Source organism: Mus caroli, chromosome 11 (assembly GCF_900094665.2).
Source record: "Mus caroli chromosome 11, CAROLI_EIJ_v1.1, whole genome shotgun sequence".
Classification (NCBI taxonomy): domain Eukaryota; kingdom Metazoa; phylum Chordata; class Mammalia; order Rodentia; family Muridae; genus Mus; species Mus caroli.
The window spans coordinates 113,696,626-113,719,787 of record NC_034580.1 but is presented as its reverse complement, the minus strand read 5'-3'; the positions used below and the strand labels follow the sequence as shown (position 1 = coordinate 113,719,787).

The 23,162-nt window shown below is 51.1% G+C and overlaps 2 protein-coding genes across 3 annotated transcripts in view; one reads left to right on the top strand and one right to left on the bottom strand.

Moving 5' to 3' along the window:
* Positions 1–16: 16 nt before the first annotated feature.
* Afmid (arylformamidase) lies at positions 17–14,487 on the bottom strand. 2 transcript variants are annotated; one of them, XM_021176257.2, is made up of 11 exons: positions 14,216–14,487; positions 12,037–12,127; positions 7,293–7,397; positions 7,166–7,214; positions 4,858–4,943; positions 4,692–4,764; positions 4,472–4,569; positions 4,119–4,197; positions 3,893–4,034; positions 3,174–3,278; positions 17–1,416 (listed from the first exon to the last, which is right to left on the bottom strand). In XM_021176257.2, the coding sequence occupies exons 1-11, from the start codon at positions 14,462–14,464 to the stop codon at positions 1,384–1,386; spliced, it is 1,110 nt and encodes a 369-aa protein (XP_021031916.2). In that variant the 5' UTR covers positions 14,465–14,487; the 3' UTR covers positions 17–1,383. The 2 variants fall into 2 exon arrangements, with proteins under 2 accessions (XP_021031916.2, XP_021031915.2); XM_021176256.2 differs by lacking the exon at positions 17–1,416 and having other exon boundaries at positions 2,626–3,278.
* Positions 14,444–23,162, top strand: part of Tk1 (thymidine kinase 1) — a 9,947-nt gene continuing 1,228 nt past the window's right edge. Inside the window, exons 1-5 of the mRNA XM_021176259.2 lie at positions 14,444–14,528; positions 14,625–14,656; positions 15,489–15,599; positions 18,067–18,160; positions 22,852–22,943. Coding sequence (XP_021031918.1) covers positions 14,463–14,528; positions 14,625–14,656; positions 15,489–15,599; positions 18,067–18,160; positions 22,852–22,943 — 395 coding nt within the window. The 5' untranslated portion in view covers positions 14,444–14,462. The remainder of the gene's footprint in view (positions 14,529–14,624; positions 14,657–15,488; positions 15,600–18,066; positions 18,161–22,851; positions 22,944–23,162) is intronic.

Genomic DNA, 23,162 nt, shown 5'->3' with positions numbered 1-23,162 from the left:
AAACAGAAAACCCCAGTTATGTGACTAGGCTTTGGTTTTAATGCCAGGTGTGGGAAATGGGGCTGCTTCAGATTGTCCACATGCAACTACGATTTGTCCCCTGCTCTGGCAGGCAGGGGCTGAGTCTGCCAGCTGAAGAGAGTTGACATTTGGAATTCTGGGGGGTTCTTGGGAGAGTATAAAAATGTCAGAGCCCCAAGAGGTGGCTGCTATGTCCCCTGTGGTTCCTTTGCTGTTTGATGACGTGCTGGCTGTTCTTGCCCCAAGGATCTCAATGCCCCTAATCAGCAGGGCATCTAAAGAGATCTATGCCCCCCTTCCCCTCGAACCTTCTCAACTCCCTAGTGTTGGGGGTTGGAAGGGATTGGGGTGGGAAAGAGTGGTAGCTATGAGAACCCAATAAAGTAGGCAAGAAGTATGGCTACAGCCCACACCAGCTGTTTCAGAAGGCCCAGTGGTGTGCTGCAGGAATAGTTGTCAGGTCTGGTGGAGCCTGCTACACACAGGTCTTTTGTGCAGGGGGGCCTCTCTGGGCTGGTGCAGCTCTAAGTAAATCCTTGTTAGTTCATACAGCAGGCACAAACATGGGCTCTTTTTATCACCATCATCATGTATGTGTGGTGTGTATGCTAAGATACACACACATGGCAGCCAAAGGACAATTTGGGGGAGTTGTTTCATTCCATATGGGTCCCCAGGACCAAACACAGGTTGTCAAGGCTCAGTGCCAGGCACTCTGATCTGCCAAGCCATCTCTCCAGTCCCTTTTCTTTTTGAGACAGGGTCTAGCTATGTCGTCCAGGAAGGTCTTGAAATCACAAGCAATTCTCTTGCCTCAGTGCTGGGATTCAGGTATACACTGGGCCTGTCTCTGTTTCTCCTCTCTTCTTTCTTTTTTCCTTGTTAGTATCCGGTTTCCTTGTTGAAACCCAGGATCCTATGCTTTCTACCAGCGAGCTACATCCCCCAGTGTTTGGTTGGTCTGTCTGTCTGTCTTCATTTCTTCTCCCCACCCCACCTTCTCTTGCAGTAGGAGATAGGCAGAACTCCAGCACTCAGCTACAGCCTCAGCCCCAGCTAGTCCACACTGATACTGCTAATTGGCACAGAAAGCCAGCCAGAAGTTAATGGCCACTCCCTGTCAGCAGGCAGGGGTGGGGTGGAGGGTGGGGCAGACTTGGCCAGGTGGTGGCTGTGTGCATTTTCCAGTAACAATCTGCAGGCTTTCCCTGGGCCTTCATCTGGGTGGGGCGAAGAATGGCAGGAGAGGAGATTGTGTTCACAGCAGGGAGACTGTACCGGGTGGACAGGCAAGGCAGTGTGAGATGGAACCTCTTTTCTGAAGGTTCTCTGAGGTGCATACAGAATGGAGACTGGGTGTCCTCACAGCTTCTGGAAGACTGTTTTCAAAATGATCTGCAGGAAGAAGAGAGGACAGGAAAGGCCAGGAATGGATGGCTATCTGAATAATAAGAAACAGTTGTAGGTGCCGGCACACACCTTTGCTCCCAACACTTGAGAGGCAGAGGCAGGTGGACCTTAGTTCCAGGCCAGCCTGGTCTACAGAGTGAGACCCTGTTTCAAAATAAATAGACAAACAAGTAAATAAAAGGTCTAAGCTGGTCCTGTGGGCCACAGGATGCTGAGGCAGAAGGGCTGCAAGTTCAAAACCTAAGTGGGATGGCTCAGCGGGTAAAGGTGCTTGCCACCAAGTCTGACTACCTGAGTCTGATCCCAGAATCAAACTGAAGAGAATAACCAACTCCTGCAAGTGAGCCTCTGACCTCCACTGTCCACACAGAGTAGACAGGCAAGCATAAGGAAGGGGTTAAAAGCCTGCCTGGTCTACTTAGGAAGATCCTGTCTCTCAACTTAGAAGTACGGACCAAGAGGTGGCTCAGCTGGGGAGACACCAGACATATTCCCAGAGCCCACAGAGGTTGGGTGCAGAGGCCCACATCTGACTCTAGTGTTGGGGTGGAGGGCAGAGATAGGTGAAACCCTGGAACTCCCTGGCCAGCAGCAGCCAGCCTGCCAAAAGCAATGAGCTCCAGGTTCCATGAGATGCCCTGTCTAAAAAAAGTGTGGGGCTGGAGAGAAGGCTGGAGAGCACCGACGCTCTTCCAGAGGTCCTGAGTTCAATTCCCAGTAACCTCATGGTGGCCCACAACCATCTGTAATGGGATCTGATCCCTCTTCTGGTGTGTCTGATTGACAGTGTACGTAAAATAAATAAATCTTAAAAAAAAAAAAAAAAGGAGTGTCTGAAGCAGATGCCGCATGTCAACCTCTGGCCTCCACACGTACATGTGTACACATGCACACACACACACACACATACAGTGTTCAATTCCCAGCACCTCAAAATAAAATCAAGCTAGTCAGGTGCCCTTCCCTACTTCTGAAGTGGGGGAAAAAGAAAAAGATTATCACCTGTCAGATGTGTGGCAACAATTTTCTATTTATCCTTTGCCCCCCCCACCACCTCAAATGGATTCTCTGTGTATCCCTGGCTGTCCTGAAACTTGCTTTGTAGACCAGGCTGGCCTTAAACTCAGAGATCTGCCTGCCTCTGCCTCACAGGTGCTGGGACTAAAGACGTGCGCCACCACACACCGCTTTATCCCTTTAAGAGAACTATTTATTTAGTGGATGTCACACACCGTGACACACATGTGGAGGTCAGAGGACAACTTGCAAGAGCTGGTTCTCCCCTTCCACCGCCTGGGTCCTAGGGGTCAGCCTCAGCTTCTCAGGCACCATAGCAAGTCCCTTTCTTTATCCACTGAGCCATCTTGCTGGCTTCTCCGAACTGTTTATGGTACTCTCTGTGTCAAAGCCGTAACAAGCCTGATACGGTTGTACACACCTCTAATCTCAGTGCCCCAGGAGACTGAGGCAGGAGGATCACTACAAGTTTGTGGGCAGCCTGATCTATATTTTAGCCCCAGTCCAGCCAGGGTTCTACAGTGAGACACTGTCTCAGCAACAATAATAATAAACAATAAACACTGGCCACATGCCCTTCTGTGGAGCCGGCTTTGGCTTTTCCATCTAGGCACTGCCAATCTTTCCCTCTGTGCTTGATGCCCAGGCCACGTCCATGTGTGGTATTGGGATCCACACTGTCCATTTAGAAAGGCTGTTGGGGGGGGGGGGNGGGTTAGCCCCACCTGGGTGAGCACGTCATCCTCCCGGGTCAGATTCTCTATGATGTCAAAGTGATCCACACCATGCAGCTGCTGGAAAGAGGCCTTCCATCCCACTCGGAGAAGTGTCTAGATAGAAATGAGGGTGCGGGGCATGAGAGTGTGGCTGAGGTGGCTCTCTCAGGGTCGGTGAAAGGCAGGTTTTTTTTTTGAATGGCTTTGTTGAATGAGAGAATGACCGTCCTGGGATCCGCTAGACAGAATATGTCTATTTATTACAGTTCTGGGGATTGCACCAGAACTTTGTTTATGCTTACCAAGCCCATTACCATCGAGTTACACCCTAACCTTTCTTTCTTTAAATTTTATTTTATTTTATTTTATTTATTTATTTATTTTTTTGGTTTTTCGAGACAGGGTTTCTCTGTGTAGCCCTGGCTGTCCTGGAACTCACTTTGTAGACCAGGCTGGCCTCGAACTCAGAAATCCGCCTGCCTCTGCCTCCCGAGTGCTGGGATTAAAGGCGTGCGCCACCACGCCCGGCTTCTTTAAATTTTATAACAGGGTCTTACTAAGTTCCTTAGGCTAGCCTTGAGCTCTCTTTACAGCACACCCTGACCACATGATCCTCATGCCTCAGCCTCCGGAGTGACTCGGAGTCCACGTGTGCACCAACAGGTCCAGCTCATTTGGGCAGAATAATGAGGGAAATGAGATCACATGATGCTGGCTGTTAGCAGTACCTCATAGAACTCCTTGGACTGCCGGTGGAACTCTGGGGAGTCATGCTGACCCACAAGCACCAGCACAGGGCAGGCTGGAGCCACAGGCTGTGCTGGAACCACATCCAAGTGTCGCTGTGGACTGTTTCTCTGAGCATCTTCCCTGGGATGGGACAGTGGCGGGGTCAGGACGGAGGGGAGACAGGCCTCGGGTGGGTGCCGGAGAGAGGAAGCGGGGACAACTCACAGGGTCATGCGCAGAGGGCCATTCTGGGAGGTAGCTACAAGGGGCTCCAGGTCGTAGATCCCGCTCACCAGGAGAAAGCCTATGAAGGTGAGGAGCTCAGGCCAGCGGCCAGGCCTGGTAAGACGGACCTGCCCACCCTCCAGGCCAGAGAGGAAGACCAGGGTTGTGGGCAGAGGGCAAAGAAGGGTCTCCTCTACTCAAGTTATCAGCCTTTCAACCAGCTGCTCTACCCTCTCACTGCTCCAGAGAGGGCATGAGCTGCCTGGCCAGCTCCTCCCATACCCACAGAAACCTTACAGGTTGGATACCAGCTCCGGCTACCTGACATTCTGTTTTGACAAACAGTAAGAAACCTTGGAGGTTGGGTGTGACACCATGCTTGGTCCAGCGGGCCAGGAGCACCATAGCAGCCAGGTGAGCTCCTGCAGAGTGTCCGCAGAGGTAGATTCCCCTGGGTGAGACAGAGACCCAGATTACGGCTGCTTCCCTAAGGCATCAGAAGTCCCGGTCTGTGTCGGGCTCCACACACCTACCCCTCCCTTGCTCCACTGAAAGCATCCGTGAGACACCTACTCATTGCTTGGATAGCGCCTCTGGAGAAACACAACACTGCGGGTCACCTGGTCCACCATCTGGTCCAGTGTGCCTAAACAGAGCAAAATGCTGGGTCAGGATCCACCAGGGGGCTCTATCTACACAAAGCTCTGGCCCGCAGATCTTCAGGGACCACCCTCATTACCTTTGGGTGCAATGTCATAAGCCACTATCGCCACCACGATCCCCTGTGCAGTCAGTGGGTTTACCATGAAGGCCGAGTCATCTTTACTGTGGAAAGACAAAAATGGGCCGGGGGCTGGAGGGCTGGCCCATGGGTTTAGAGCACTGGCTACTCTTCCAAAGCACAAAGATTCAACCCTCAGCTCCCAGGTGGAGCTCACGAACATCTGGAACTCCAGTTGTTCTTCTGGCTCTGCAGACACCAGGCAGGCTCGTGGTGCACATAGATATAAGCAGGCAAACGCCAGCACACATAAAATGATGATGATGATAATGTAGCTTACAATACATACTTGGGAAGGAAAGGCAGAAGAATCAGGAGTTCAAGGTTTTCCTCAGCTACTTAGTGAGTTTGAGGCTAGCCTCAGCTATGAGACCCACTCTTGAAAAGCCCAAACAAAGCTGGGCGTGGTGGCGCACGCCTTTAATCCCAGCACTCGGGAGGCAGAGGCAGGCGGATTTCTGAGTTCGAGGCCAGCCTGGTCTACAAAGTGAGTTCCAGGACAGCCGGGCTATACAGAGAAACCCTGTCTCAAAAAACCAAAAAAAAAAAAAAAAAAAAAAAAAAAAAAAAAAAAAAAAAGAAAAGCCCAAACAAGGTAAAATGAAAGATAAAGATGATGTGACAACTGGAAACAACTTGACCATGATGTTGCCTCCCTAAGGTCCTGGACACACATGCCTCAGGGCAGACACCCCAGGCGCTCAGGACACTGTGCTGAGGGAAATGAACAGGCTGTCCTCACTGTGGACTTTCATCTCCAGGCTGCTCCCCCCCTTGGGAAACAGACACAATTATGTCCCCTCTCTTAGCAAGCTGTGAGAGTTGAAGATTAAAAGTGTAGAGAGTTAAATGGAATACAGCAGCTGAATAAGACGAAAAACTAAAAAAATGTGCATGCTGCGGGGGCGGGGTAGATCCGGTGGCAGGCATCTCAGGAGGGTCCTCAGAACAGCGGTGTCCTCAAAGACCCCAAACACCCTTCTTCTCAATGCAGGGACACCAACTGCATCTATTTAGTGTGTATGCAGCATGTGTGTGTAAACACAATGCTGTTTCATGCATCCCAGCCTGGCCTCAAACTCCCTATTTAGCCGAGGATAACCCTGATCCCCGACCTCCAGCTTGCGAGGGCTGGAATCACAGGCACTCACTATCATGCTGAGTTTTATTCAGTGCCAGGGATGTAACCCAGGGCTTGCTGCAGACCACAGGCCCTACCGCCCTGCTACACCCCACCTTCTTGCTTTGTGTCTTCTGAGACAAGGCTGGCCTCAAACCTCAGTAAATCCTCCTGTCTCTTATTTCCAAAGCGCCAAACACTCCATGTCCTCTTAGTCCCAAACAAAGCTTGCACAACAAGCACCTTTACCCGCTGAGCCATCTTGTAAATTAGAAACTGACAACCTTGAGGTCCTCTACATGGGACAAGGACATCTACATCTAAAACAATGCCCTTAACAAAAGATTTAACTTCTTTTTTTGTTTGTTTGTTTTGTTTTTCGAGACAGGGTTTCTCTATATAGCCCTGGCTGTCCTGGAGCTCACTTTGTAGACCAGGCTGGCCTCGAGCTCAGAAATCCGCCTGCCTCTGCCTCCCGAGTGCTGGGATTAAAGGCGTGCGCCACCACACCTGGCACGATTTACTTCTTTAAAAGGAGGTGCTGGCACACACCTTCAATGTCGGCACTTGGGAGGCAGAGGCAGGCAGATCTGAGTTTGAGGTCAGCCTGGTCTACAGAGGAACTCCAGCATAGGCAAGGGTACACAGAGAAACCCTGTCTCAACCCTCTCCTCAAATTATTACATATTTTTTAAATATTTATTTATTTATTTATCTCTCCAGCCCCCAATTACATATGTCGAATGTATATGTCTGTGCACATGAGTGATGTTTTTTGTGGAAGTTGGAAGACAGTCAGATCCCTGAAGCTGTGGGTGCCGGGAACCAAACTCAGGTCCTCTGGAAGAGCAGCAAGTGCTCTTAACCCCTGAGCCATGTGTCCAACCCTACTGGGACACAGGCATCAGTGACCATGTGAAGACGGAAGCAGAAGCTGGAGACGCGGCCACAAGCACACTGCCCGGTTAGCACCTCTAGCCAGGCACCGCAGCACCTCCATTCTGACTTCCTGCCACACGGATGTGAGAAGCCCCGCTTCTCTCCTTATAGGCTGGACCACTCGGTACTGTGTCAGGGCAGCTCCGGGATACAGAACTGCGGAAGGGTGACTCATGCTCACTAGTCACCGACAGACATCCTGCTCACCTTCCACTCTGCCAGTATCCTCCATGCAAGAACAGGAACAGAGGGAAAGCTGTAACACAAGGCAGGGGGCGCTGGTGAGCCGGACGCCCGGCTGCCTCGAGGGGACCGTCGATCCCGCCCATCTCACCCTTGGAATCCTCATCGGGAAAGTAGATGTCCAGTTTCTCCCCTTCGCCATCTCCATAGGGGACATCCAGCTGGTTCCTCCTGGTGGCCCGGGCCTTCTGGGTGGCTGCAGAGGCAGGCGAGTTGCTGTCAGTTAAGTCCAGGTACAGCAAGTTCTGGGCTGTTTGCAGCACCCTCCTCAGTGGTAAGTGGTCAGCTGAGGTAGCTTCCGCCAGGAGCCCCGCCCCCACCCTGACAGCTGCGGACAAGTGACCCGTGGTCCCAGAAGGCATTGCGGCTGCCGCTACGTCACTGCATTCTGATTACATTTACCACTAGATAGCAGACACCTATCTAGGCGTTAACATTTGTATTCATTCTGTGTGTGTGTGTGTGTGTGTGTGTGTGTGTGAGCGTGCAGGTCAGAGGACAACTTACAGGAATTTATTCTTTCCTTTCACCATGGGTACTTGGGATCTAGCTCAGGTCACCAGAAGAGATCTTGTGTGTGTGGTGGTGAGGGTGGGTGTGGTTGCCACCAAGTTTGCCTCAGCCCCTGCCTTATTTTTATTTATCTATTTAAAAAAATGTTGGGTGTGGTTTTGAGACAAGATTTCTCTGGGATCCGCCTGCCTCTGCCTCCTGAGGGCTGGGATCAAAGGTGTGCACCACCACACCTGGCTCTTTGTTTTATTTTTTTGAGCAGGGTCTCAAAAAAGGTCTATCAAACTCAGGTCGCCAGGCTCCTGTGCAAGCACTGTTACCCACTGAGTCATCTTTGTCACCTTGAAATGGATTTTTTTTTTTTGAGACAGGGTTTCTCTGTGTAGCTTTGGGTGTCATGGAACTCACTCTGTAGACCAGGCTGGCCTCGAACTCAGAAATCCGCCTGCCTCTGCTTCTTGGCCAAGTACTGGGATTAAAGGCGTGTGCCACCACCACCTGTCTGAAATGGATAATCTTGAGACCATCCAATTAGAGACAGGGACATTTGAATCGAAGACAGTGCCTTCTAAAAAAGATTTATTTTATTATCTTAACCAAAAACTGGAGGTGGAGAGGCGATGTCTCGGCAGTGAAGAGCAACAATACTGGGATCCAATAAATATCCAAATGATCCCTGCCTCATACTGCAAAGATCAACTCCAGATATGTTAAACGTAAACCAGACTTTGAAAAAGCACCTTAAGCAAAAAAAAAAAAAAAGAAGGCCGGGCGTGGTGGCGCACGCCTTTAATCAAAGTGAGTTCCAGGACAGCCAGGGCTATACAGAGAAACCCTGTCTCGCAAAAAAAAAAAAAAAAAAAAAAAAAAAAAAAAAGAAAGAAAAAGCACCTTAGGAGTCAGTGACAGGGCTTAACAGGTAGAGAGGCTTGCCGCCAAGCCTGGAGAGCCGACTGAGTTCGATCTCCCAGGCCCACATGGTGCAAGGAGAGAAACAACTCTCGAAAGTTGTCCTGACTGCCACACACCCAAAAAAGGACAGCAGCAAGACACTTTCATGACCCTGAAGTCAACAGAGACAACACAAAACCAGGACCCCAGGAATAATACTCAGACGAGAAGAGATCCGTCTGTGACCTGCCAGCACCCAGGAGACTGAGGCAGGAGGGTCTTAAGGCGGCCTGGGCTACACAGGAAGCCTATCCCAAGACAAACAAAAAGTATTTCCTCATGTAAAGAGCAAGCATGGGTTACACAGGTCCCATATGATGGTCACAGCCATCCTCTCCACCAGCTACACCGCTGTGTCCCCCTGCTATGCCCTCGGCTCCTCTCCCCGAGACTCTGCCTCCACATCCTATCTTGAATCAGGGTCCCCCTCCCAACAACACTGAGACTCCCTGGTGGGTTCTGCCTCCTCTTGTCCCCAGAAGGGAGTGATAACCCTCGCTATTCTTCCTGCTCCTCCCTGGACTCCTATAGCCACCGCCATCAGCATCTGTCGAAACAAGCATCCTTTGTGGACCACTCCCTAGCTGAGATCCAACCACAGCCACGTATGGATTATCTTAGGGTGCCACAAACTACCCTGCTGACAACAACCTTGTCTATATTGTGCTGACCCTGGGAACAAGCTTCAGGAAGTGTGGCTTCCGGGCCAGAGGGTGGCCATGATTGCCAATAGGAGGGCACTGGTAGTGTCCTCCACGGGGCCTTCCAACAAGGGAGATGTGTGGGCCTCAGGGTCTCCTCAGCAAAGCTAGCGACCTTGCTAAGAGTCCTGACAGCTTGCCTGGCTGAATTAGATTTACTTGGTGCTAAAACCACACTTTCGTTGTCAGTTGAAGAGCAGCAGAAACAAAGCCTCTGTAGGACACAGGTACAGCACACAGAAATCTCAGACATTCAAAGCAAGGCTGACCTGAGAACAAGGACCAGCCTTTGGTCCTTGTGAACTCCCCCCCAACTTCCAGGCTCTGAACCCCAAGGCAGCAATACAGGAGGGCTTTTGAAAGACACTCCAGAATAAACTTTGTAACAAAGAGAGAATTGGACTTTAATTATTCATAACCCAAAGCGGCCAAAACTCTTACAGCCAAAACTCCAGGTTCTAGAAGTCATGGCCCCGAGCCAACCTGAATGCTGTGTTAGCAGTCTAACAGTGGGAGCAGAGGTCAGAAGCCAGGCAGATGAATCCAAGCATGAGAGAGGACTGGTCAGTGGGAGGCAGAAACCAGAGCTCAGTGTAGGTCATAGATACGGACTCAAGCATGCTCTCTCCTTTGGAACCTTCAGTTTGTTTTAGACAGGATCACATGCAACCTAGGCTAGCCCAGAGCCCTACCTAGCCAAGGTGACTTTGAACTTGTGATCCTCCCACCTGCACATTTCAACATTTGGGATCATCTGACTGCATACCACATTGTTTTGTTTTGCATTTTTGAGACACATTTATCCAGGATGACCTAGAACTGCTATGTAGCCCATGCTGGCCTTGAACCTCCTGCTTCCGCCTCTTGAAATGATAAGATTCTATTTTTGTGAGTTTTCTAGAGACTTATTTAATGTGTGCATCTGTGCATGCAGGTACACACGTGCAGTTCTCTGTGGAAGTCAGAGGAAGGCTTCAGATCCCCCTCGAGCTGGAGGAGTCCTGAGATCTGTCTGTGAGTGCTGAGATTAGGGGGTGCACCAGCAGGACAGCCCTGCCAGCATTTCCTGAGAGCTGGCCACAGAGGGCTCTGAGCGTGCAGTGGCCTAGTATCAGCTCTGGGCTTTGGCTGGTGAGTTCCTTTCCCTGCTGGGCTGGCTTTTTATCTCTCCAGACAAGACAGGCGAACATGCTCCCTCCAGGCCTGCACATCTCCACATATTTACTGAGACCGACTGCCACAGCAAGGACCCTTCAGAACCTAGGGGACCCACACTAGGGGACAAGAAACAAGACACCCCCAAACCCTCTCCCTGGCTGTCTCTATTGAGGAAACTCCCCAGGGCAAGGTTTTGGTCAGTCTGCTGAGACCAGGCACTTGGCCAGCATTCAGATTCCCGCTCTGAGCAGACAGACAGCTGTCTCCACAGCCTACTTCCCCTTCAAAGCAGTTTCCCACCCAGCACGAACAAGGGTTTGCAGCCACCACAGCACCTCTACACTCTGGGGCAGAGGGCAGGCCTCACGTGTCCTCAGTCCCAAGCTCTGATTGCTTTATCTTTCCCCACCCCTCTCTCTCTTCAAGGTATCTTGTATCCCAGTCTGGCTTGGAATTCACTACGTAATTGAGAATAACCTTGAACTCCTGCTCTGCTCTGCTCACTGGTGCTAGCATTCCAGCCAGGCACCACCATGCTAGGTCTATGCCACAGAGAGTGTAACCCAGGGCTCTGCATGCTGGGAGAATCCCAGCATCACGCCCCTCCTCCAGCATCTTAGTTGCTCTCTCTATAACAACGATAGGATCCTGGCCCAGTGATTGGCACCTGTAATCCCAGCACTCAGGAGCCTGAGGCAGGAAGTTAATGAGTTCAAGGCCAGCCTGGGTTATACAGTAAATCTGAGGCTACCCTAGGCTACTCAGAAAGACCCTGCCTCAAAATAAAATAAAATAAAATAAAATTTAAAACAGCTGGGTGAGCCGGGTGGTGGTGGTGCACATCTTAAATCCCAGAACTTGGGAGGCAAAGGCAGGAGAACCTCGTGAGTTCAAGGCCAGCCCGGTTTACAGAGTGAATTCCATGACAAGGACAACAACAATAACAACAAAAAACTTAAAAAAAAAAAATAGTAACAGCGCCCTGCTTTCTTTGCTTTTTTTTTTTTTTTAGTTCACATTTCCGTGCCAACCACAGCATGTCCCTTCAGAGCAGTGGTTCTCAACCTTCTTAACGCTACGTGCGACACTTCCTCATGTTGTGGTGACCCCCAACCATAAAATGATTTTTGTTGCTCTTTCATAACTGGAGTTTTACTACCGTTATGAATCATGATATAAATATCTGATATTTCCGACGGTCTTAGGCAACCCATGAAAAGGTCCTTCAGTCCCCAAAGGGATCTCAATTTCCATGTTGGGGATTTCCAAGTAAAGAACCGCGCCTTCAGAGCTTAGAGGCCCTGAGCCAGCCAGGAGGGGAGCCTGGGTGTCTCAGAAGAGCTTGGCCCCCCCTGTCAGCCTTTTCTGCCTCCAGCTACACCCTCACCTCCCGCCCCAGCAGAGGCTCACCCATGCACCTGATAGAAAAGAAATGCCCTTCCACTCAGGGGTGTAGCCCCCTCCCCAACCCCAAATAAGCGGCCACAGTATCCAGAGAGAGTCCCACAGTACCCTGGCTTCCTATCTGCACGAAGTTCCCAACAACTTCCTCTGGTTTCGTGCGGATGACCCATCTGCTGGGTGAGTACTGCTTCTCCAGCTCCTGTGGGCAAGACAGAACCCTGTGAGACTCTCCCTCTTGGGGCACGTGTCTACCCGGACCGTGATGGCTGATCCTTTCTTCTTCTCTGCCCTGAGAAGACCCCTAATGCATGCAGCTTTCTACAAGCCTTTTCAACTTCTGCTCCCCGGTCCCCCCACTAGCTGCCCCATTAGGTATTTCAGCAGAACATCTAAGGTGCCCTCAAAAAGGTGCCAGAGGGGTTCCCTAGCGGCAACCATGCCTTTAACCAGCTAACGGCCTTCATGAGACATGAGGTCTGTAAATAGGGGGCCACATTCTTACGGGAACTGAGACCACAGGAGGTGAGGCAGCTGTGTGACCATTAGCAATCAAGTGGCATGGGCTGTTTTTCTGGGAGGACAGTATTCTGACCACAGACACATACAGGGTCCCAGGGACAGAGGTAAGCAGGAAGAAGTCAAAAGTCAGTTTGCAAATGTTGCTCAGCCAGATGGCAGATGCAGAAGGCTATGCAGCCAGAGGTGTGGTAAACGCAGCTGGAATCCCAGCTCGCTGTGTGTGAGGCAGAGGGAGGCAGAGGCAGGAGGACAGCCAAGCCAGTTCCTGGATAGGTAGCCAGGACTACACAGTGAGACTCTGTTTACAAATAAACAGTGTTTGGGTTATAAAGTGAAAAGTGGGGACAGTTCAGTGGCAGAGCATTTGCCTGTTGCGCTGGGTTCAATCTCTACCACCACGAGGGGAAAATGTAAGATGCCCACACTTAACACAGAAAGCAAGGAGGACACAGGTTCCTAAGCCAACACATAGGAATCCTGAAGACAGCGAGTGCGTCTTCACACAGAGGCCTGGGGCTGGGCACCTTCGGCTCTCTCCAGCTATCTCTAGCCTTGCTCTTCTCGTTGGTATAATGGGGGTGCTAGACGCCCACAGGGTTGGAAGGGAGGTGTGTAAGAGAAACAATGTAAGCCCCTTGCTCAAACACAGCTGCCTCTGCCTCTTCCTGTTGAATGTTCATCTTAGGTGCTATAGACCCTTCTCGTTCCGGTTGGTACCTGCTGGATGCTAGGGGCCAGGCTAGTCATCATCTTTTTTTTTTTTTTTTTTTTTTTTGTCGTCCTCTTGTTTTCTCATCTCTTGTAACTGTGGAGCTGCCTCAAGGATCAAGTGCTGAGATTACTGGCATGTGCCAAAAATCTTTTTATTTCCTCTTTAAATGTGTGTGCCTGTAGTCCCTTCTGGAGCGGGACGTTGTGAGCTGTCTTGATGTGGGTGTTGGGAATCCAATTCTGGTTGTCCGGAGGAGCCGTGAATGTTCAACAGCCAAGCCATCTCTCTAGCCCTCTGCCTTCATTTTTTACTATTAGGATTTATGATTGATTGCATTTTAAAGTTTATTTTTTGTGTAGTCCTGGCTGTCCTGGAACTCACTCTGTAGACCCAGCTGGCCTTGAACTTAAGTCACCTGCCTGCCTCTGCCTGGAATTGAATGCTTGAGCCACCCCTGAAGACACATGTTCCTAACTTTCAACAGATTCTAAGTGATGTCTGTCTGTGACCAAAACAAAGAAGCCTGTTTAATACAAGCTAACCAGTCAAGAAATCCTAGTGGAATGGTAATTAACTACAGCAAGCGCCAAAATGTGTTGTCCTGCTTTGTGTATGCCGTTGGTAACCCTTGCAGCAACCAATGGCAGACAGAGTAACCAAACAAATTCCTGAGTGAAAAGAAGGTTTCTGGGCATGCTCGGTGTGAGCCATAGGAGTTTTAGCATGGAAATTCTGAAGCCGCTCAATACAGTCTGTCCCTGAAGGTGCCTGCCTTACTTTGCGACTCACAGCAAGGACCCCCCAGCTTTGGCATCTTCCAGACTGTAGTTACAGAAACACAGACTCACACTGCACAACCTCAGAGTAAGGTCCAAACCCTAAGCCCCTTAGTTCCTGCTGGAACTTGAGTTTTCGCTGTCTTTAAAACCAGGCTAACAAGCTAAACCTGCTCTATGACGAGAAAAATGAAGAAATCTGGCGCTCAAGGCTTGGAAATCTAGCTTGTGGGCATCCTAAAATTCCAGTCCCGGCTCTGGGCGGCTGCACCACACCTACCTCCGAAGACAAGCTCCTCCAGGGATCCTGGCCCGCAGAAAGGGAAGGAAACGCCATGGCCAGATCCCGAGGGGATGGTCGAGCTCCAGGCTTTTCACGTAGCTGAGAGGTGGGACGTCTTGTCTTTGCCCCGCCCCCGAATACAGCCTCTTTTCGAGTTGTTGGCGGGCAAACGTTCCAGGCTGCGAGCAGTAAGACGAAATATTTCCACCCACGGACTCTCGGTGCTAAAGTTTGCATAGCCGCCATGAGCTACATCAATCTGCCCACCGTGCTGCCCAGCTCCCCCAGCAAGACCCGGGGGCAGATTCAGGTGCGGGGTCTGGGGGTACGGGGTCTGGAGTGGGGTCGGGTGGTGGCTGGTGCGGGGTGTACAAGGGAGAGACCCCTTAAATGACTTCTCTTCTAGGTGATTCTCGGGCCCATGTTCTCAGGGAAAAGGTAAATGAATGGGCCTTCGGGGCGGTGGGCCTCCCTCTCTCTGCAGACCCTGGCTCTCCTCTCCCTCCTCCCCCATCTTCCCATAAGCCTCTGACTAGGCGGCAAACGCCTCTGTGTGTACATTCCCGCCCAAATTTGGTTTCCTGGATTGCTGCCATCCTCCCGCCCAAGCCTTTTTTCTTGGGGAACCCTAATTTTGCTGAGGCGGACCACATGGGGGTACAATTGAAGACCCCCCAGCTCACATTCCCCAGGAGCCCACCGGACTCCGTCATGTGTTCCCCTGGGAGTTAGGCACCTTCTCTGACAGTTTCCTCATTCATTCCCCATGCGAGCTCTCCTAAAGCCTTGGAGCCCAATTAACTCTGAGGTGAGGGTCTAACCTCTGGGAGTCCCACCCAGAATAACAAACACACACTACTCGGGTTTTCTTTGGTTTATTTTATTTTATTTTATTTTTTTGTTGTTGTTGTTTTTTAACTCAGCGTCTTTATTTGTCGCCCAAGCTGGTCTCGAACTCAGAGATCCTCTTGCCTCTGCTGGGGTGCATCACCATACCAGGCACCTCATTATTTCTGAATGGTCTGGTGTCACCTCACTTTTGTCCCTTGCCCGGAGGGTGAGGGCCAAACTCAAGATCTGGGATCCAGAAGCAAGCTCTCTGGCAATTCTGTCAAAGACTTTGAAGTTCATTCATGAAAATTGAAGTTTGTTCAGAACAGCATGGGGTTAAGCCTTGGTGAACGGGCTGCGGTTCCGGCTGCCCGACGCTAGGTGGTGGTGGCAGCCCGTATTTTGCTCGGGCCTCATGTGCCCTGGTTAATTCTTGCAGCACGGAGCTGATGAGAAGAGTCCGGCGCTTCCAGATCGCCCAGTACAAGTGCCTGGTCATCAAGTATGCCAAAGACACGCGCTATAGCAACAGTTTCTCCACACATGATCGGTCAGTCCTACCCCTGATCCTGCCCTTCGGAAACCCCTAAGCCTCGGGACACACTGCTGCTGGCCTCTAGTGGACATGCATAAGTGCTCAAAACTTAGAATAACCTGTCCCCAAGTGTCCATTGTACCCACTGAGGCTGGGAGAACCTGGGTCCCACTTGGGTAGAGGCTGCAGCCCTCTTGACTCTTTAGTTGGCTCTCTGCCATTAGGTAGCCGTCATCATTCTAAATTGTCTATCTACCAGCCCTCGCACTGGACACTTCCCTCTGAGCCCAAGGGTCGGAGTTCAAGAAAGTAATTTGTGCCTCGGGGTTGCTGGAGCTGGGCCAAGGGTGAGCAGCCTGGGGCAGAGCAGGTTTCTGAAGCAGAGCAGGAAGTGGAGCCGAGAACTACCAGGACTTGGAGTTGGCTGGGGATTCAAGCCAGGCTTCCTGCCAGACTCTGTACTGAGGTCTTTACAACTGTCCTTGTAACCGCGGTGCCAGCGCTCAGGACGGGATGTGCATCCAGGAGGACCGAAAGCAGAGGAGGCAACAGTGCCTAGAGTGGAGGCCACAGCCGCGTTGTTGCCTGTGCTCTCTCTGATCCCCTCTACCAGGGGAGGGAAGAGAGAATTTAAGATGCCCGAGTGTTGTGTTGTGTTCTTTGGTTGGTTTCTTTTATTTTTTTGAGACAGGGTTTCTCTGTGTAGCCCTGGTTGTCCTGGAACTCACTCTGTAGACCAGGCTGGCCTCTTAACTCAGAAATCCTCCTGCCTCTGCCTCCCAAGTGCTGGTATTAAAGGTGTGCACCACCACTGCCCAGCTTTGGTTGGTTTCTTAGGGAGGTGTGTGTTTGCACACGTGTCCATACACATGAGTTCAGAGGACAGCCTCGGGTTATAAGTTCTGGGTTCCACACTCACTGGCCATATATTTTTGGGTTTTTTTTGGGGGGGGGGGTTGAGACAGGAACTCTCTACAGACCTCTGGTTGCCCTGGAACTCACTCTGTAGACCAGGTTGACCTTGAACTCACAGAGATCCAACTGTGCCTGCCAAACGCTGGGGTCGATGGCATGTCCCACTACACCTGGCTCACTGTGCTCTCAAAGCAAGCCCTTTACGCATTCAGACATCTCAATCCTGTTTTTGATTTGTTTAGGGTTGTTTGTTTGTTTGTTTTTTAAATCTTACCTGTATGAGTGTTTTGCTTGCATGTAGATCTGCACGCTACTTGCTTGTCTGGTACCCTGGGAGGTCAGAAAAGAGCATCCGATTCCCTGGAACAGGAATTATAGATAATTGTCAGCTGCCATGTGGTTCCTGGGGGTAGAACCTAGGTCTTCTGCAAGAATGACAAACGATCTCTCAACCCGTTTACTGAGGCGGGTCTCATGTAGCATAGGTGGGTTATAACTTGTGACCCTCCCTCCTCTTCCCCCTGGAATTACAAGCTAGCAATCCCACACCCAGCCGGATGTGGTTGGCCACACCCAGCTTCCCAGATTTTAAGATCCTGAGGTAGTAAGTAGGGCAGAAGGTGCTTTCCTTGATAAGAATGCCACTGCATGCTGCTTGTCTGTGGTTTGGGAAACGGCTTTCTGAGTTAGTTTCTGAAAGTGAGGCAGAGACCACAGGGAGAAGGCGCTGGGTGCAGCCCAGCATTCCATTCCTTAGAGCAGAGAGGTTCCCGGCATCCTTTAATGGTGTTCTGGAGTGTGTCCAAACCGGCCTTTAGAGGCCTGGGTGGGTTCTTCCTTGCCGGGAAGCGGGCGGTCTCCAGTGGGGCCTATAGCAGAGGCTTCCCAGCCTGGCTCTGCCAGCAGACAGCCGTGTGGTGTGGAGAGTCCTCCAATCTGGAGGGCAGTGACTGGAAGGGGTCCCAGAGGGTCACTCTGCTGCCTGGCTTCCAAGGCCACCCACCATTCCAGACGCTGAGAACAGGATGCGTCTCGCCTTGGGCTGCTCGTGGCAAATCCACGGGCCTCTGACAGCTTTCCTTTCCTGGGTACCGCACTCTGCCTTCTGTGGCTAAGATTACTTATTCTTGTCAAGGACCTAGGTTCAGTTCCCAGCACATTTGATGGCTCACAACCATCAGTGACTCCAGTTCCAGAGGATCTAACATCGTCTTCTGAACTCTAAGGCCACCAGATGTGCACACAATACACAGACCTATATGCACGGAAACTGCTAATAAATATAGCTAAATTTTTAACATTTCCTCAGGTATGACTTAACACCTTTAATTCTAGTACTTGGTGGGCAGAGGCAGAGAGAGTATGGGGCCAGTCTGGTCTACAGAGAGACCCTATCTCAAATGAGTTATTTTGCTTTGTCTTTTAACTGGTTTTCTGAATAAGTCCCTGTATTCCCCAGTGCTCCCCCACAGAAACTGATGGATCACCTCAGGCCGCTTGTCTGGGCCTCTGGGTCCTCGGGGTGCTTGGTCTCTGCCCTTGCTCATTCTTGGCCTTCTCTTCCCAGGAACACCATGGACGCATTGCCAGCCTGCATGCTCCGTGATGTGACCCAGGAGTCCTTGGGTGTGGCCGTCATTGGCATCGATGAGGGGCAGTTTGTAAGTCAGCCTGCAGCATAACCCCCACCCTAACCCCTGACCCTTCCTGCCCTGCTGGCTCAGAAGTCCCTTTCGTCATTGACTTGTCTTTACTGGGGTGCAGATTCCCTTGCCCAGGAGCATATTGTCATGTAGGGTTGCTTTTGCCAAGGTAGCTGTGGGGGAGAGCTCCAGCCTTGGCCTCAGTGGTGGCTGGGTCCTTTGATCCCAGCCTTGCTTTGGTTTCAGGGTCTGTTTGTGAGGTTTTAATCTTTGGGAGGTGGTGTTTGCTTCCTGGGCGTCCTCTGACTGGAGTGGGAATTATGTCTTTTGTGGTCTTAACTTCTCTCCCATATAGAAGCCTTTCCATGGGGGCCCGAGCTGGGCTGGCAGAGCGCCTTCCTGGTGAGCACAAGGCCCCAGGGCCCAGCCCAGCATGGCATCAACTGGACATGCTGGAGTGCCTATAAGTCTAGCACCAGAGATGGAGGTGGTGAGGATCAGTTCAAAGTATCATTAGCTATTTAGCCAGTTTGGAATCAGCCTGGGCTGGGGGGCTGTAAACAGGAAGGGCTGGCCACGCTTCTTTGCCAATTTAAGGCTGTGTCCAGTCCACCAGGAAGAGCAAGGACAGAGGCCTCTAACACTTAACATCATAGAGGTTTTAAAGAGTATTTGTTGATGGACGGTCGGGTAGTGCTGTGGTCCCTGTACTTGGGAGACTAAGGCAGGAGGAAGATCAGGAGTTCAAAGCCAGCTTTAGCTAAAGAGTAAGACCTCGTCTCAAGCCTAGAACTCATGAAAGGGTAAAAGCAGGAATCTGCCTCCTCAGAGTCGTGCTCTGACCTCCACATGTGAGCACCCACCCCCATGCATCATATGTAGTAATAGACATTTAAAACCAGTAAGTGGGCGGGAGAGAAGGCTCCGGTGTTAAGAGCACTTGCTTACTGTGCAAATGACCCAACTTTGGTTCCCAGCACCCGCAATGGGCGGCTCACACCTGCTTTTAACCCCAGCTCAGGGTCTCTCCTGGCCTGTGTGGGCATCTACACACATGCACGCACACATACCTCACATAGACACATACACCTAATTTTTAAAAATTTTAAAAAGAGTTGTCAAAGATAGCATATATGTCCCAAGCATGCCACCTGTGGCAACGTAATAAACCACTCAATAAATAATCTCCCAGCCGGGCGTGGTGGTGCATGCCTTTAATCCCAGCACTCGGAGGCAGAGGCAGGCAGATTCCTGAGTTCGAGGACAGCCAGGGCTACACAGAGAAACTCTGTCTCAAAAAACAAAACAAGGGGCTGGTGAGATGGCTCAGTGGGTAAGAGCACCCGACTGCTCTTCTGAAGGTCCAGAGTTCAAATCCCAGCAACCACATGGTGGCTCACAACCATCCATAACGAGATCTGGCGCCCTCTTCTGGAGTGTCTGAAGACAGCTACAGTGTACTTACATATAATAAATAAATAAATCTTAAAAAAAAAAAAAAAAAAAAAAAAAAAAGAAAAGAATCCCTCACTGTCCTGTGGCTGCAAGTGGCTTGTTCACAAAGCTGGATGATGGCCCCGGACAGCCTGTGGTTTGAGCCAGAGCCTCTATGTCACTTGCTGACTTTCTGTTGGACTCTGTGTGGCTCTCTGGCCGCCCACTCTCATGCTCTACCCTGGAAGGAGCCAGGCTGTTTGGGTTTAATGGAGGAGGGGTCCCAGTCTGCCCTATGTGTGCCCTCAACCCCCAGGATAGAGTGAGGCAGCTCTGGCTGTGATACTCTCACCGTGCTCTTGGCACCTGCCCATCCACCAGGATGTGCCAGATTTGTTTTGTCCTCAGAGGTAAATCTTGGAGCGCGATCGCTGCGGAGACGTTGCTTAGGGTGCAGCTCCCCGCCTCAGGCCTGCCGCAGTGGCCTGCTTACCAGCTATGCTCTCCTGGTGTTCCTGGAGGCCCAGCCGGAGTCCCTAGGCTTACCTTCCTTCCTTAGCTCTTCCTGCTCGGTAGATTCGTACCCAGGTCTGGCACCAGTCTAGCAGTTGCTCCAGCCCTGTTCCCCATCCTAGCCTATAGGAGAGATTTATTTCTATGCTTCCCCCTTATGATTAAGAAAAACTAGTTCATTTAGTGGATACTTTGATTTCTGAGATAGGTCTTGCTTTGTGGTCTGGGCTGGATTAGAACTCAGCTCCCTGAGTCCTGGGATTGTGGTCATGGGCCCTCACACCAGCTTCATATAAACAACACAGTTTTTGCATGCTTCTGCCCCAGTCTCTAGAACCTGCTCTTTATACTAAGTTCAGGATTTCCCCATTGCAAAACAAAAGGGCTGCCCTTCCTTCCATATCCTTGCCTGGGACAGTGGGTGGCAGAAGGGTTGGAGCCTGGAGGGAGGGCAGTGCCTGTCTGGCTGCTTCTGGCATAAACTGTGCCTGTTTTGTTTTTGATGCTCAGGTGAGACGGCAGAAGGGGTCTTTATTCATGCTGGCCAGGGTGCCTTGCCTGGTGTTGGCCCAAGAGATTATGTTCAGTCAGTGCCAGGACTCTTGACAAGTGCCAGCCCAGCCTGGGCGCTTCTAATTATACATGTGCGTTTTTATAGAGCGGGCCATGTCACATGCTGTGACTATTGTGGGAATGGCTGGGTCCAGGGACCAATCACATCCATTCCAAGTTTCTGCCCTTTGGCTGTGGCATTCTAGGTCTGGAGACAAATCTGGAGCTTCCAGCTCACCTCTGTTGATAGACTGGGAGGGACTGGGGAGAAAGAGAAAGGCTAGAACACTAAGGTGTGGGGCAGGAGTGTGTTCAAGAAAAGGTCTGAGGAACCAGGCAGGGTGGCAGACCTGCACACTCAGCTCTGCGAACACTGAGACAGGAGATTGCTTTGAGTCCCAGGCCAGCCTGGGTTACACGGTAATAACCAATCAAAAGCAAAAGACAGAAGAGATGGGGAGACAGTTCTATCAATGAGACCCTGGCTCTGCAGGCGTGAGTCCCTAGCACCCGTGTAAAATGCTGGGTATAGCCACGTGTCCATAACCGCAGTACTAGGGAGGCAGGGGCAGGCAGGTCCCTGAGCTCCGTCGCCCATCTGAATGGCTCTGGTCCAGATTCAGTGAGAGACCCATCTCAAACAAAGAAGGTAAAGAACATTAAGGAAAATGCCCAGCCTCGCTCGACAGGGTAGAGAAGCCTGGGTCTTGATTCTAGGGAGACACTGTGCTATTGAAGGGTGGCTGGCCTGAGTGACCCCGGAGGGCAGCTGTCCCTGCCAACCTGCTCCTGCCTCGCACATCTCATTGCCAAGAGCCATTCTCTCTCACGCAGGATTTCTTGGTGGGAAAATGCCAGTGTAACCTCATGGTGCTTATTCTCTGGGTTTTCACTTAGGCTCTCCCTCCACCCGTCCGTGGGGGCTGAAGCACTTGCGTGCGTGTGCATGTTTATGGGTGCTTGCAGAGGCCAAAAGAGGCCATTAGATCCCTTGGAGCTAAGCTATCTGATGTGGGTGCTGGGCATTGAATTCTGGTAATCTATAGGAACGAGTCATACTTTTAACTGCTGAACCATCTCCCCAGCCCTGTATTTTTTGGGACAGGATCTCGTAGCTTTGAACTTTGTAATCCTTCTACCTTCAAAGTACTGGTAGTATGGTGTTGGACACTGTGTCTGGTTCATCTGATGCTGGGGGTGGAGCCCAAGGCTTCATGCACACTGGGTAAGCTCTCTTCTACCACCTGAGCTACCTGGTCTGCTCCTGAAATGTGTGAGTGTTTACTGTGTTTATATGCATGTCTATCAAATGTGTGCAGTGTCCATAGAAGCCAGAAGAGGCCACCAGGGCCCCTGGTGCTGGAATTAACATATGGTTGTAAGTGACCATGTGGCACTGGCAACTGGGCCCTTTGCAAGAGCGGCAAGTGTTCTTTCCTGCCATCCACCCCCAGTTCTCTCTCTGAATGCCCATTTTAAACATGAGCTGTGTTTAGCTTCTAAGTCTGCCCTAACAGAAGTCCGCAAGAACTTTAAGCCCAGAGCTTTGTGCACTGACCGTTCTGGAAGGAAGAGACCCTTGGTGTTGGCAGGGCCACTTCCTTCCAAGAACTGTAGGGGAAAGTTCTAGCCTGGTGGCTCTCAACCTTCCTGAGACCTTTAATACAGTTCCTCGTGTGGTGACCCCAGCCATAAGATTATTTTTGTTTCTTACACTCTTGCCTCTCTCCACTTTGCTCCCCATTCCCTTCCCCCACTCTCCACGTGGTCATGGTCGGCCCCCATGTCTCTATTCTCTCCTTCTTTCTGCTTTTCTCTGCCTCTGCTATTCTCTCAACTCCCCTCCCCATGGCCTAAATAAACTCTATTCTATATATTTTTGTTGCTACTTCATAACTATGACTTTGCTGCTGTTATGACTCATAATACAAATATCTAATATGTGACCCCTGTGAAAGAAAGGGGGGTCGTGACCTGCAAGTTGAGAGCTGCTGTTCCAGCCTCTCTGGTATGTAGAGGCCTCTCTCAGATGCTGGATGGAGCCTGCTGGCAAGCTCTGGGTGGCAGTGGGCATGCAGGTGGGATGTCTCACAGGACTGGAGGTGTGGTCTGGTCTCCGGCTCTGGGCTTACCTGCATGCTCAGATCCCTCACGGTCTTCATGAGGCCCTTGCCTGGGGCAGCTAACTTCATCCTCTGGACTTTTCCCAGTTTCCTGACATTGTGGATTTCTGTGAAATGATGGCCAACGAGGGCAAGACAGTAATTGTGGCAGCGCTGGATGGGACCTTCCAGAGGAAGGTAAAGATGGCTAGTGGGTGCTCTGGACTGGCCAAAGGGAAGAGAGCAGGAGGGTGCGGCTCTCAAGAAAAGCAGGATCAGTAAAGTATGATGTAGCCTGAATCATGGGGTTTAAAAGAGAAGCGTTAGCTGGGCGTGGTGGCGCATGCCTTTAATCCCAGCACTCGGGAGGCAGAGGCAGGCGGATTTCTGAGTTCGAGGCCAGCCTGGTCTACAAAGTG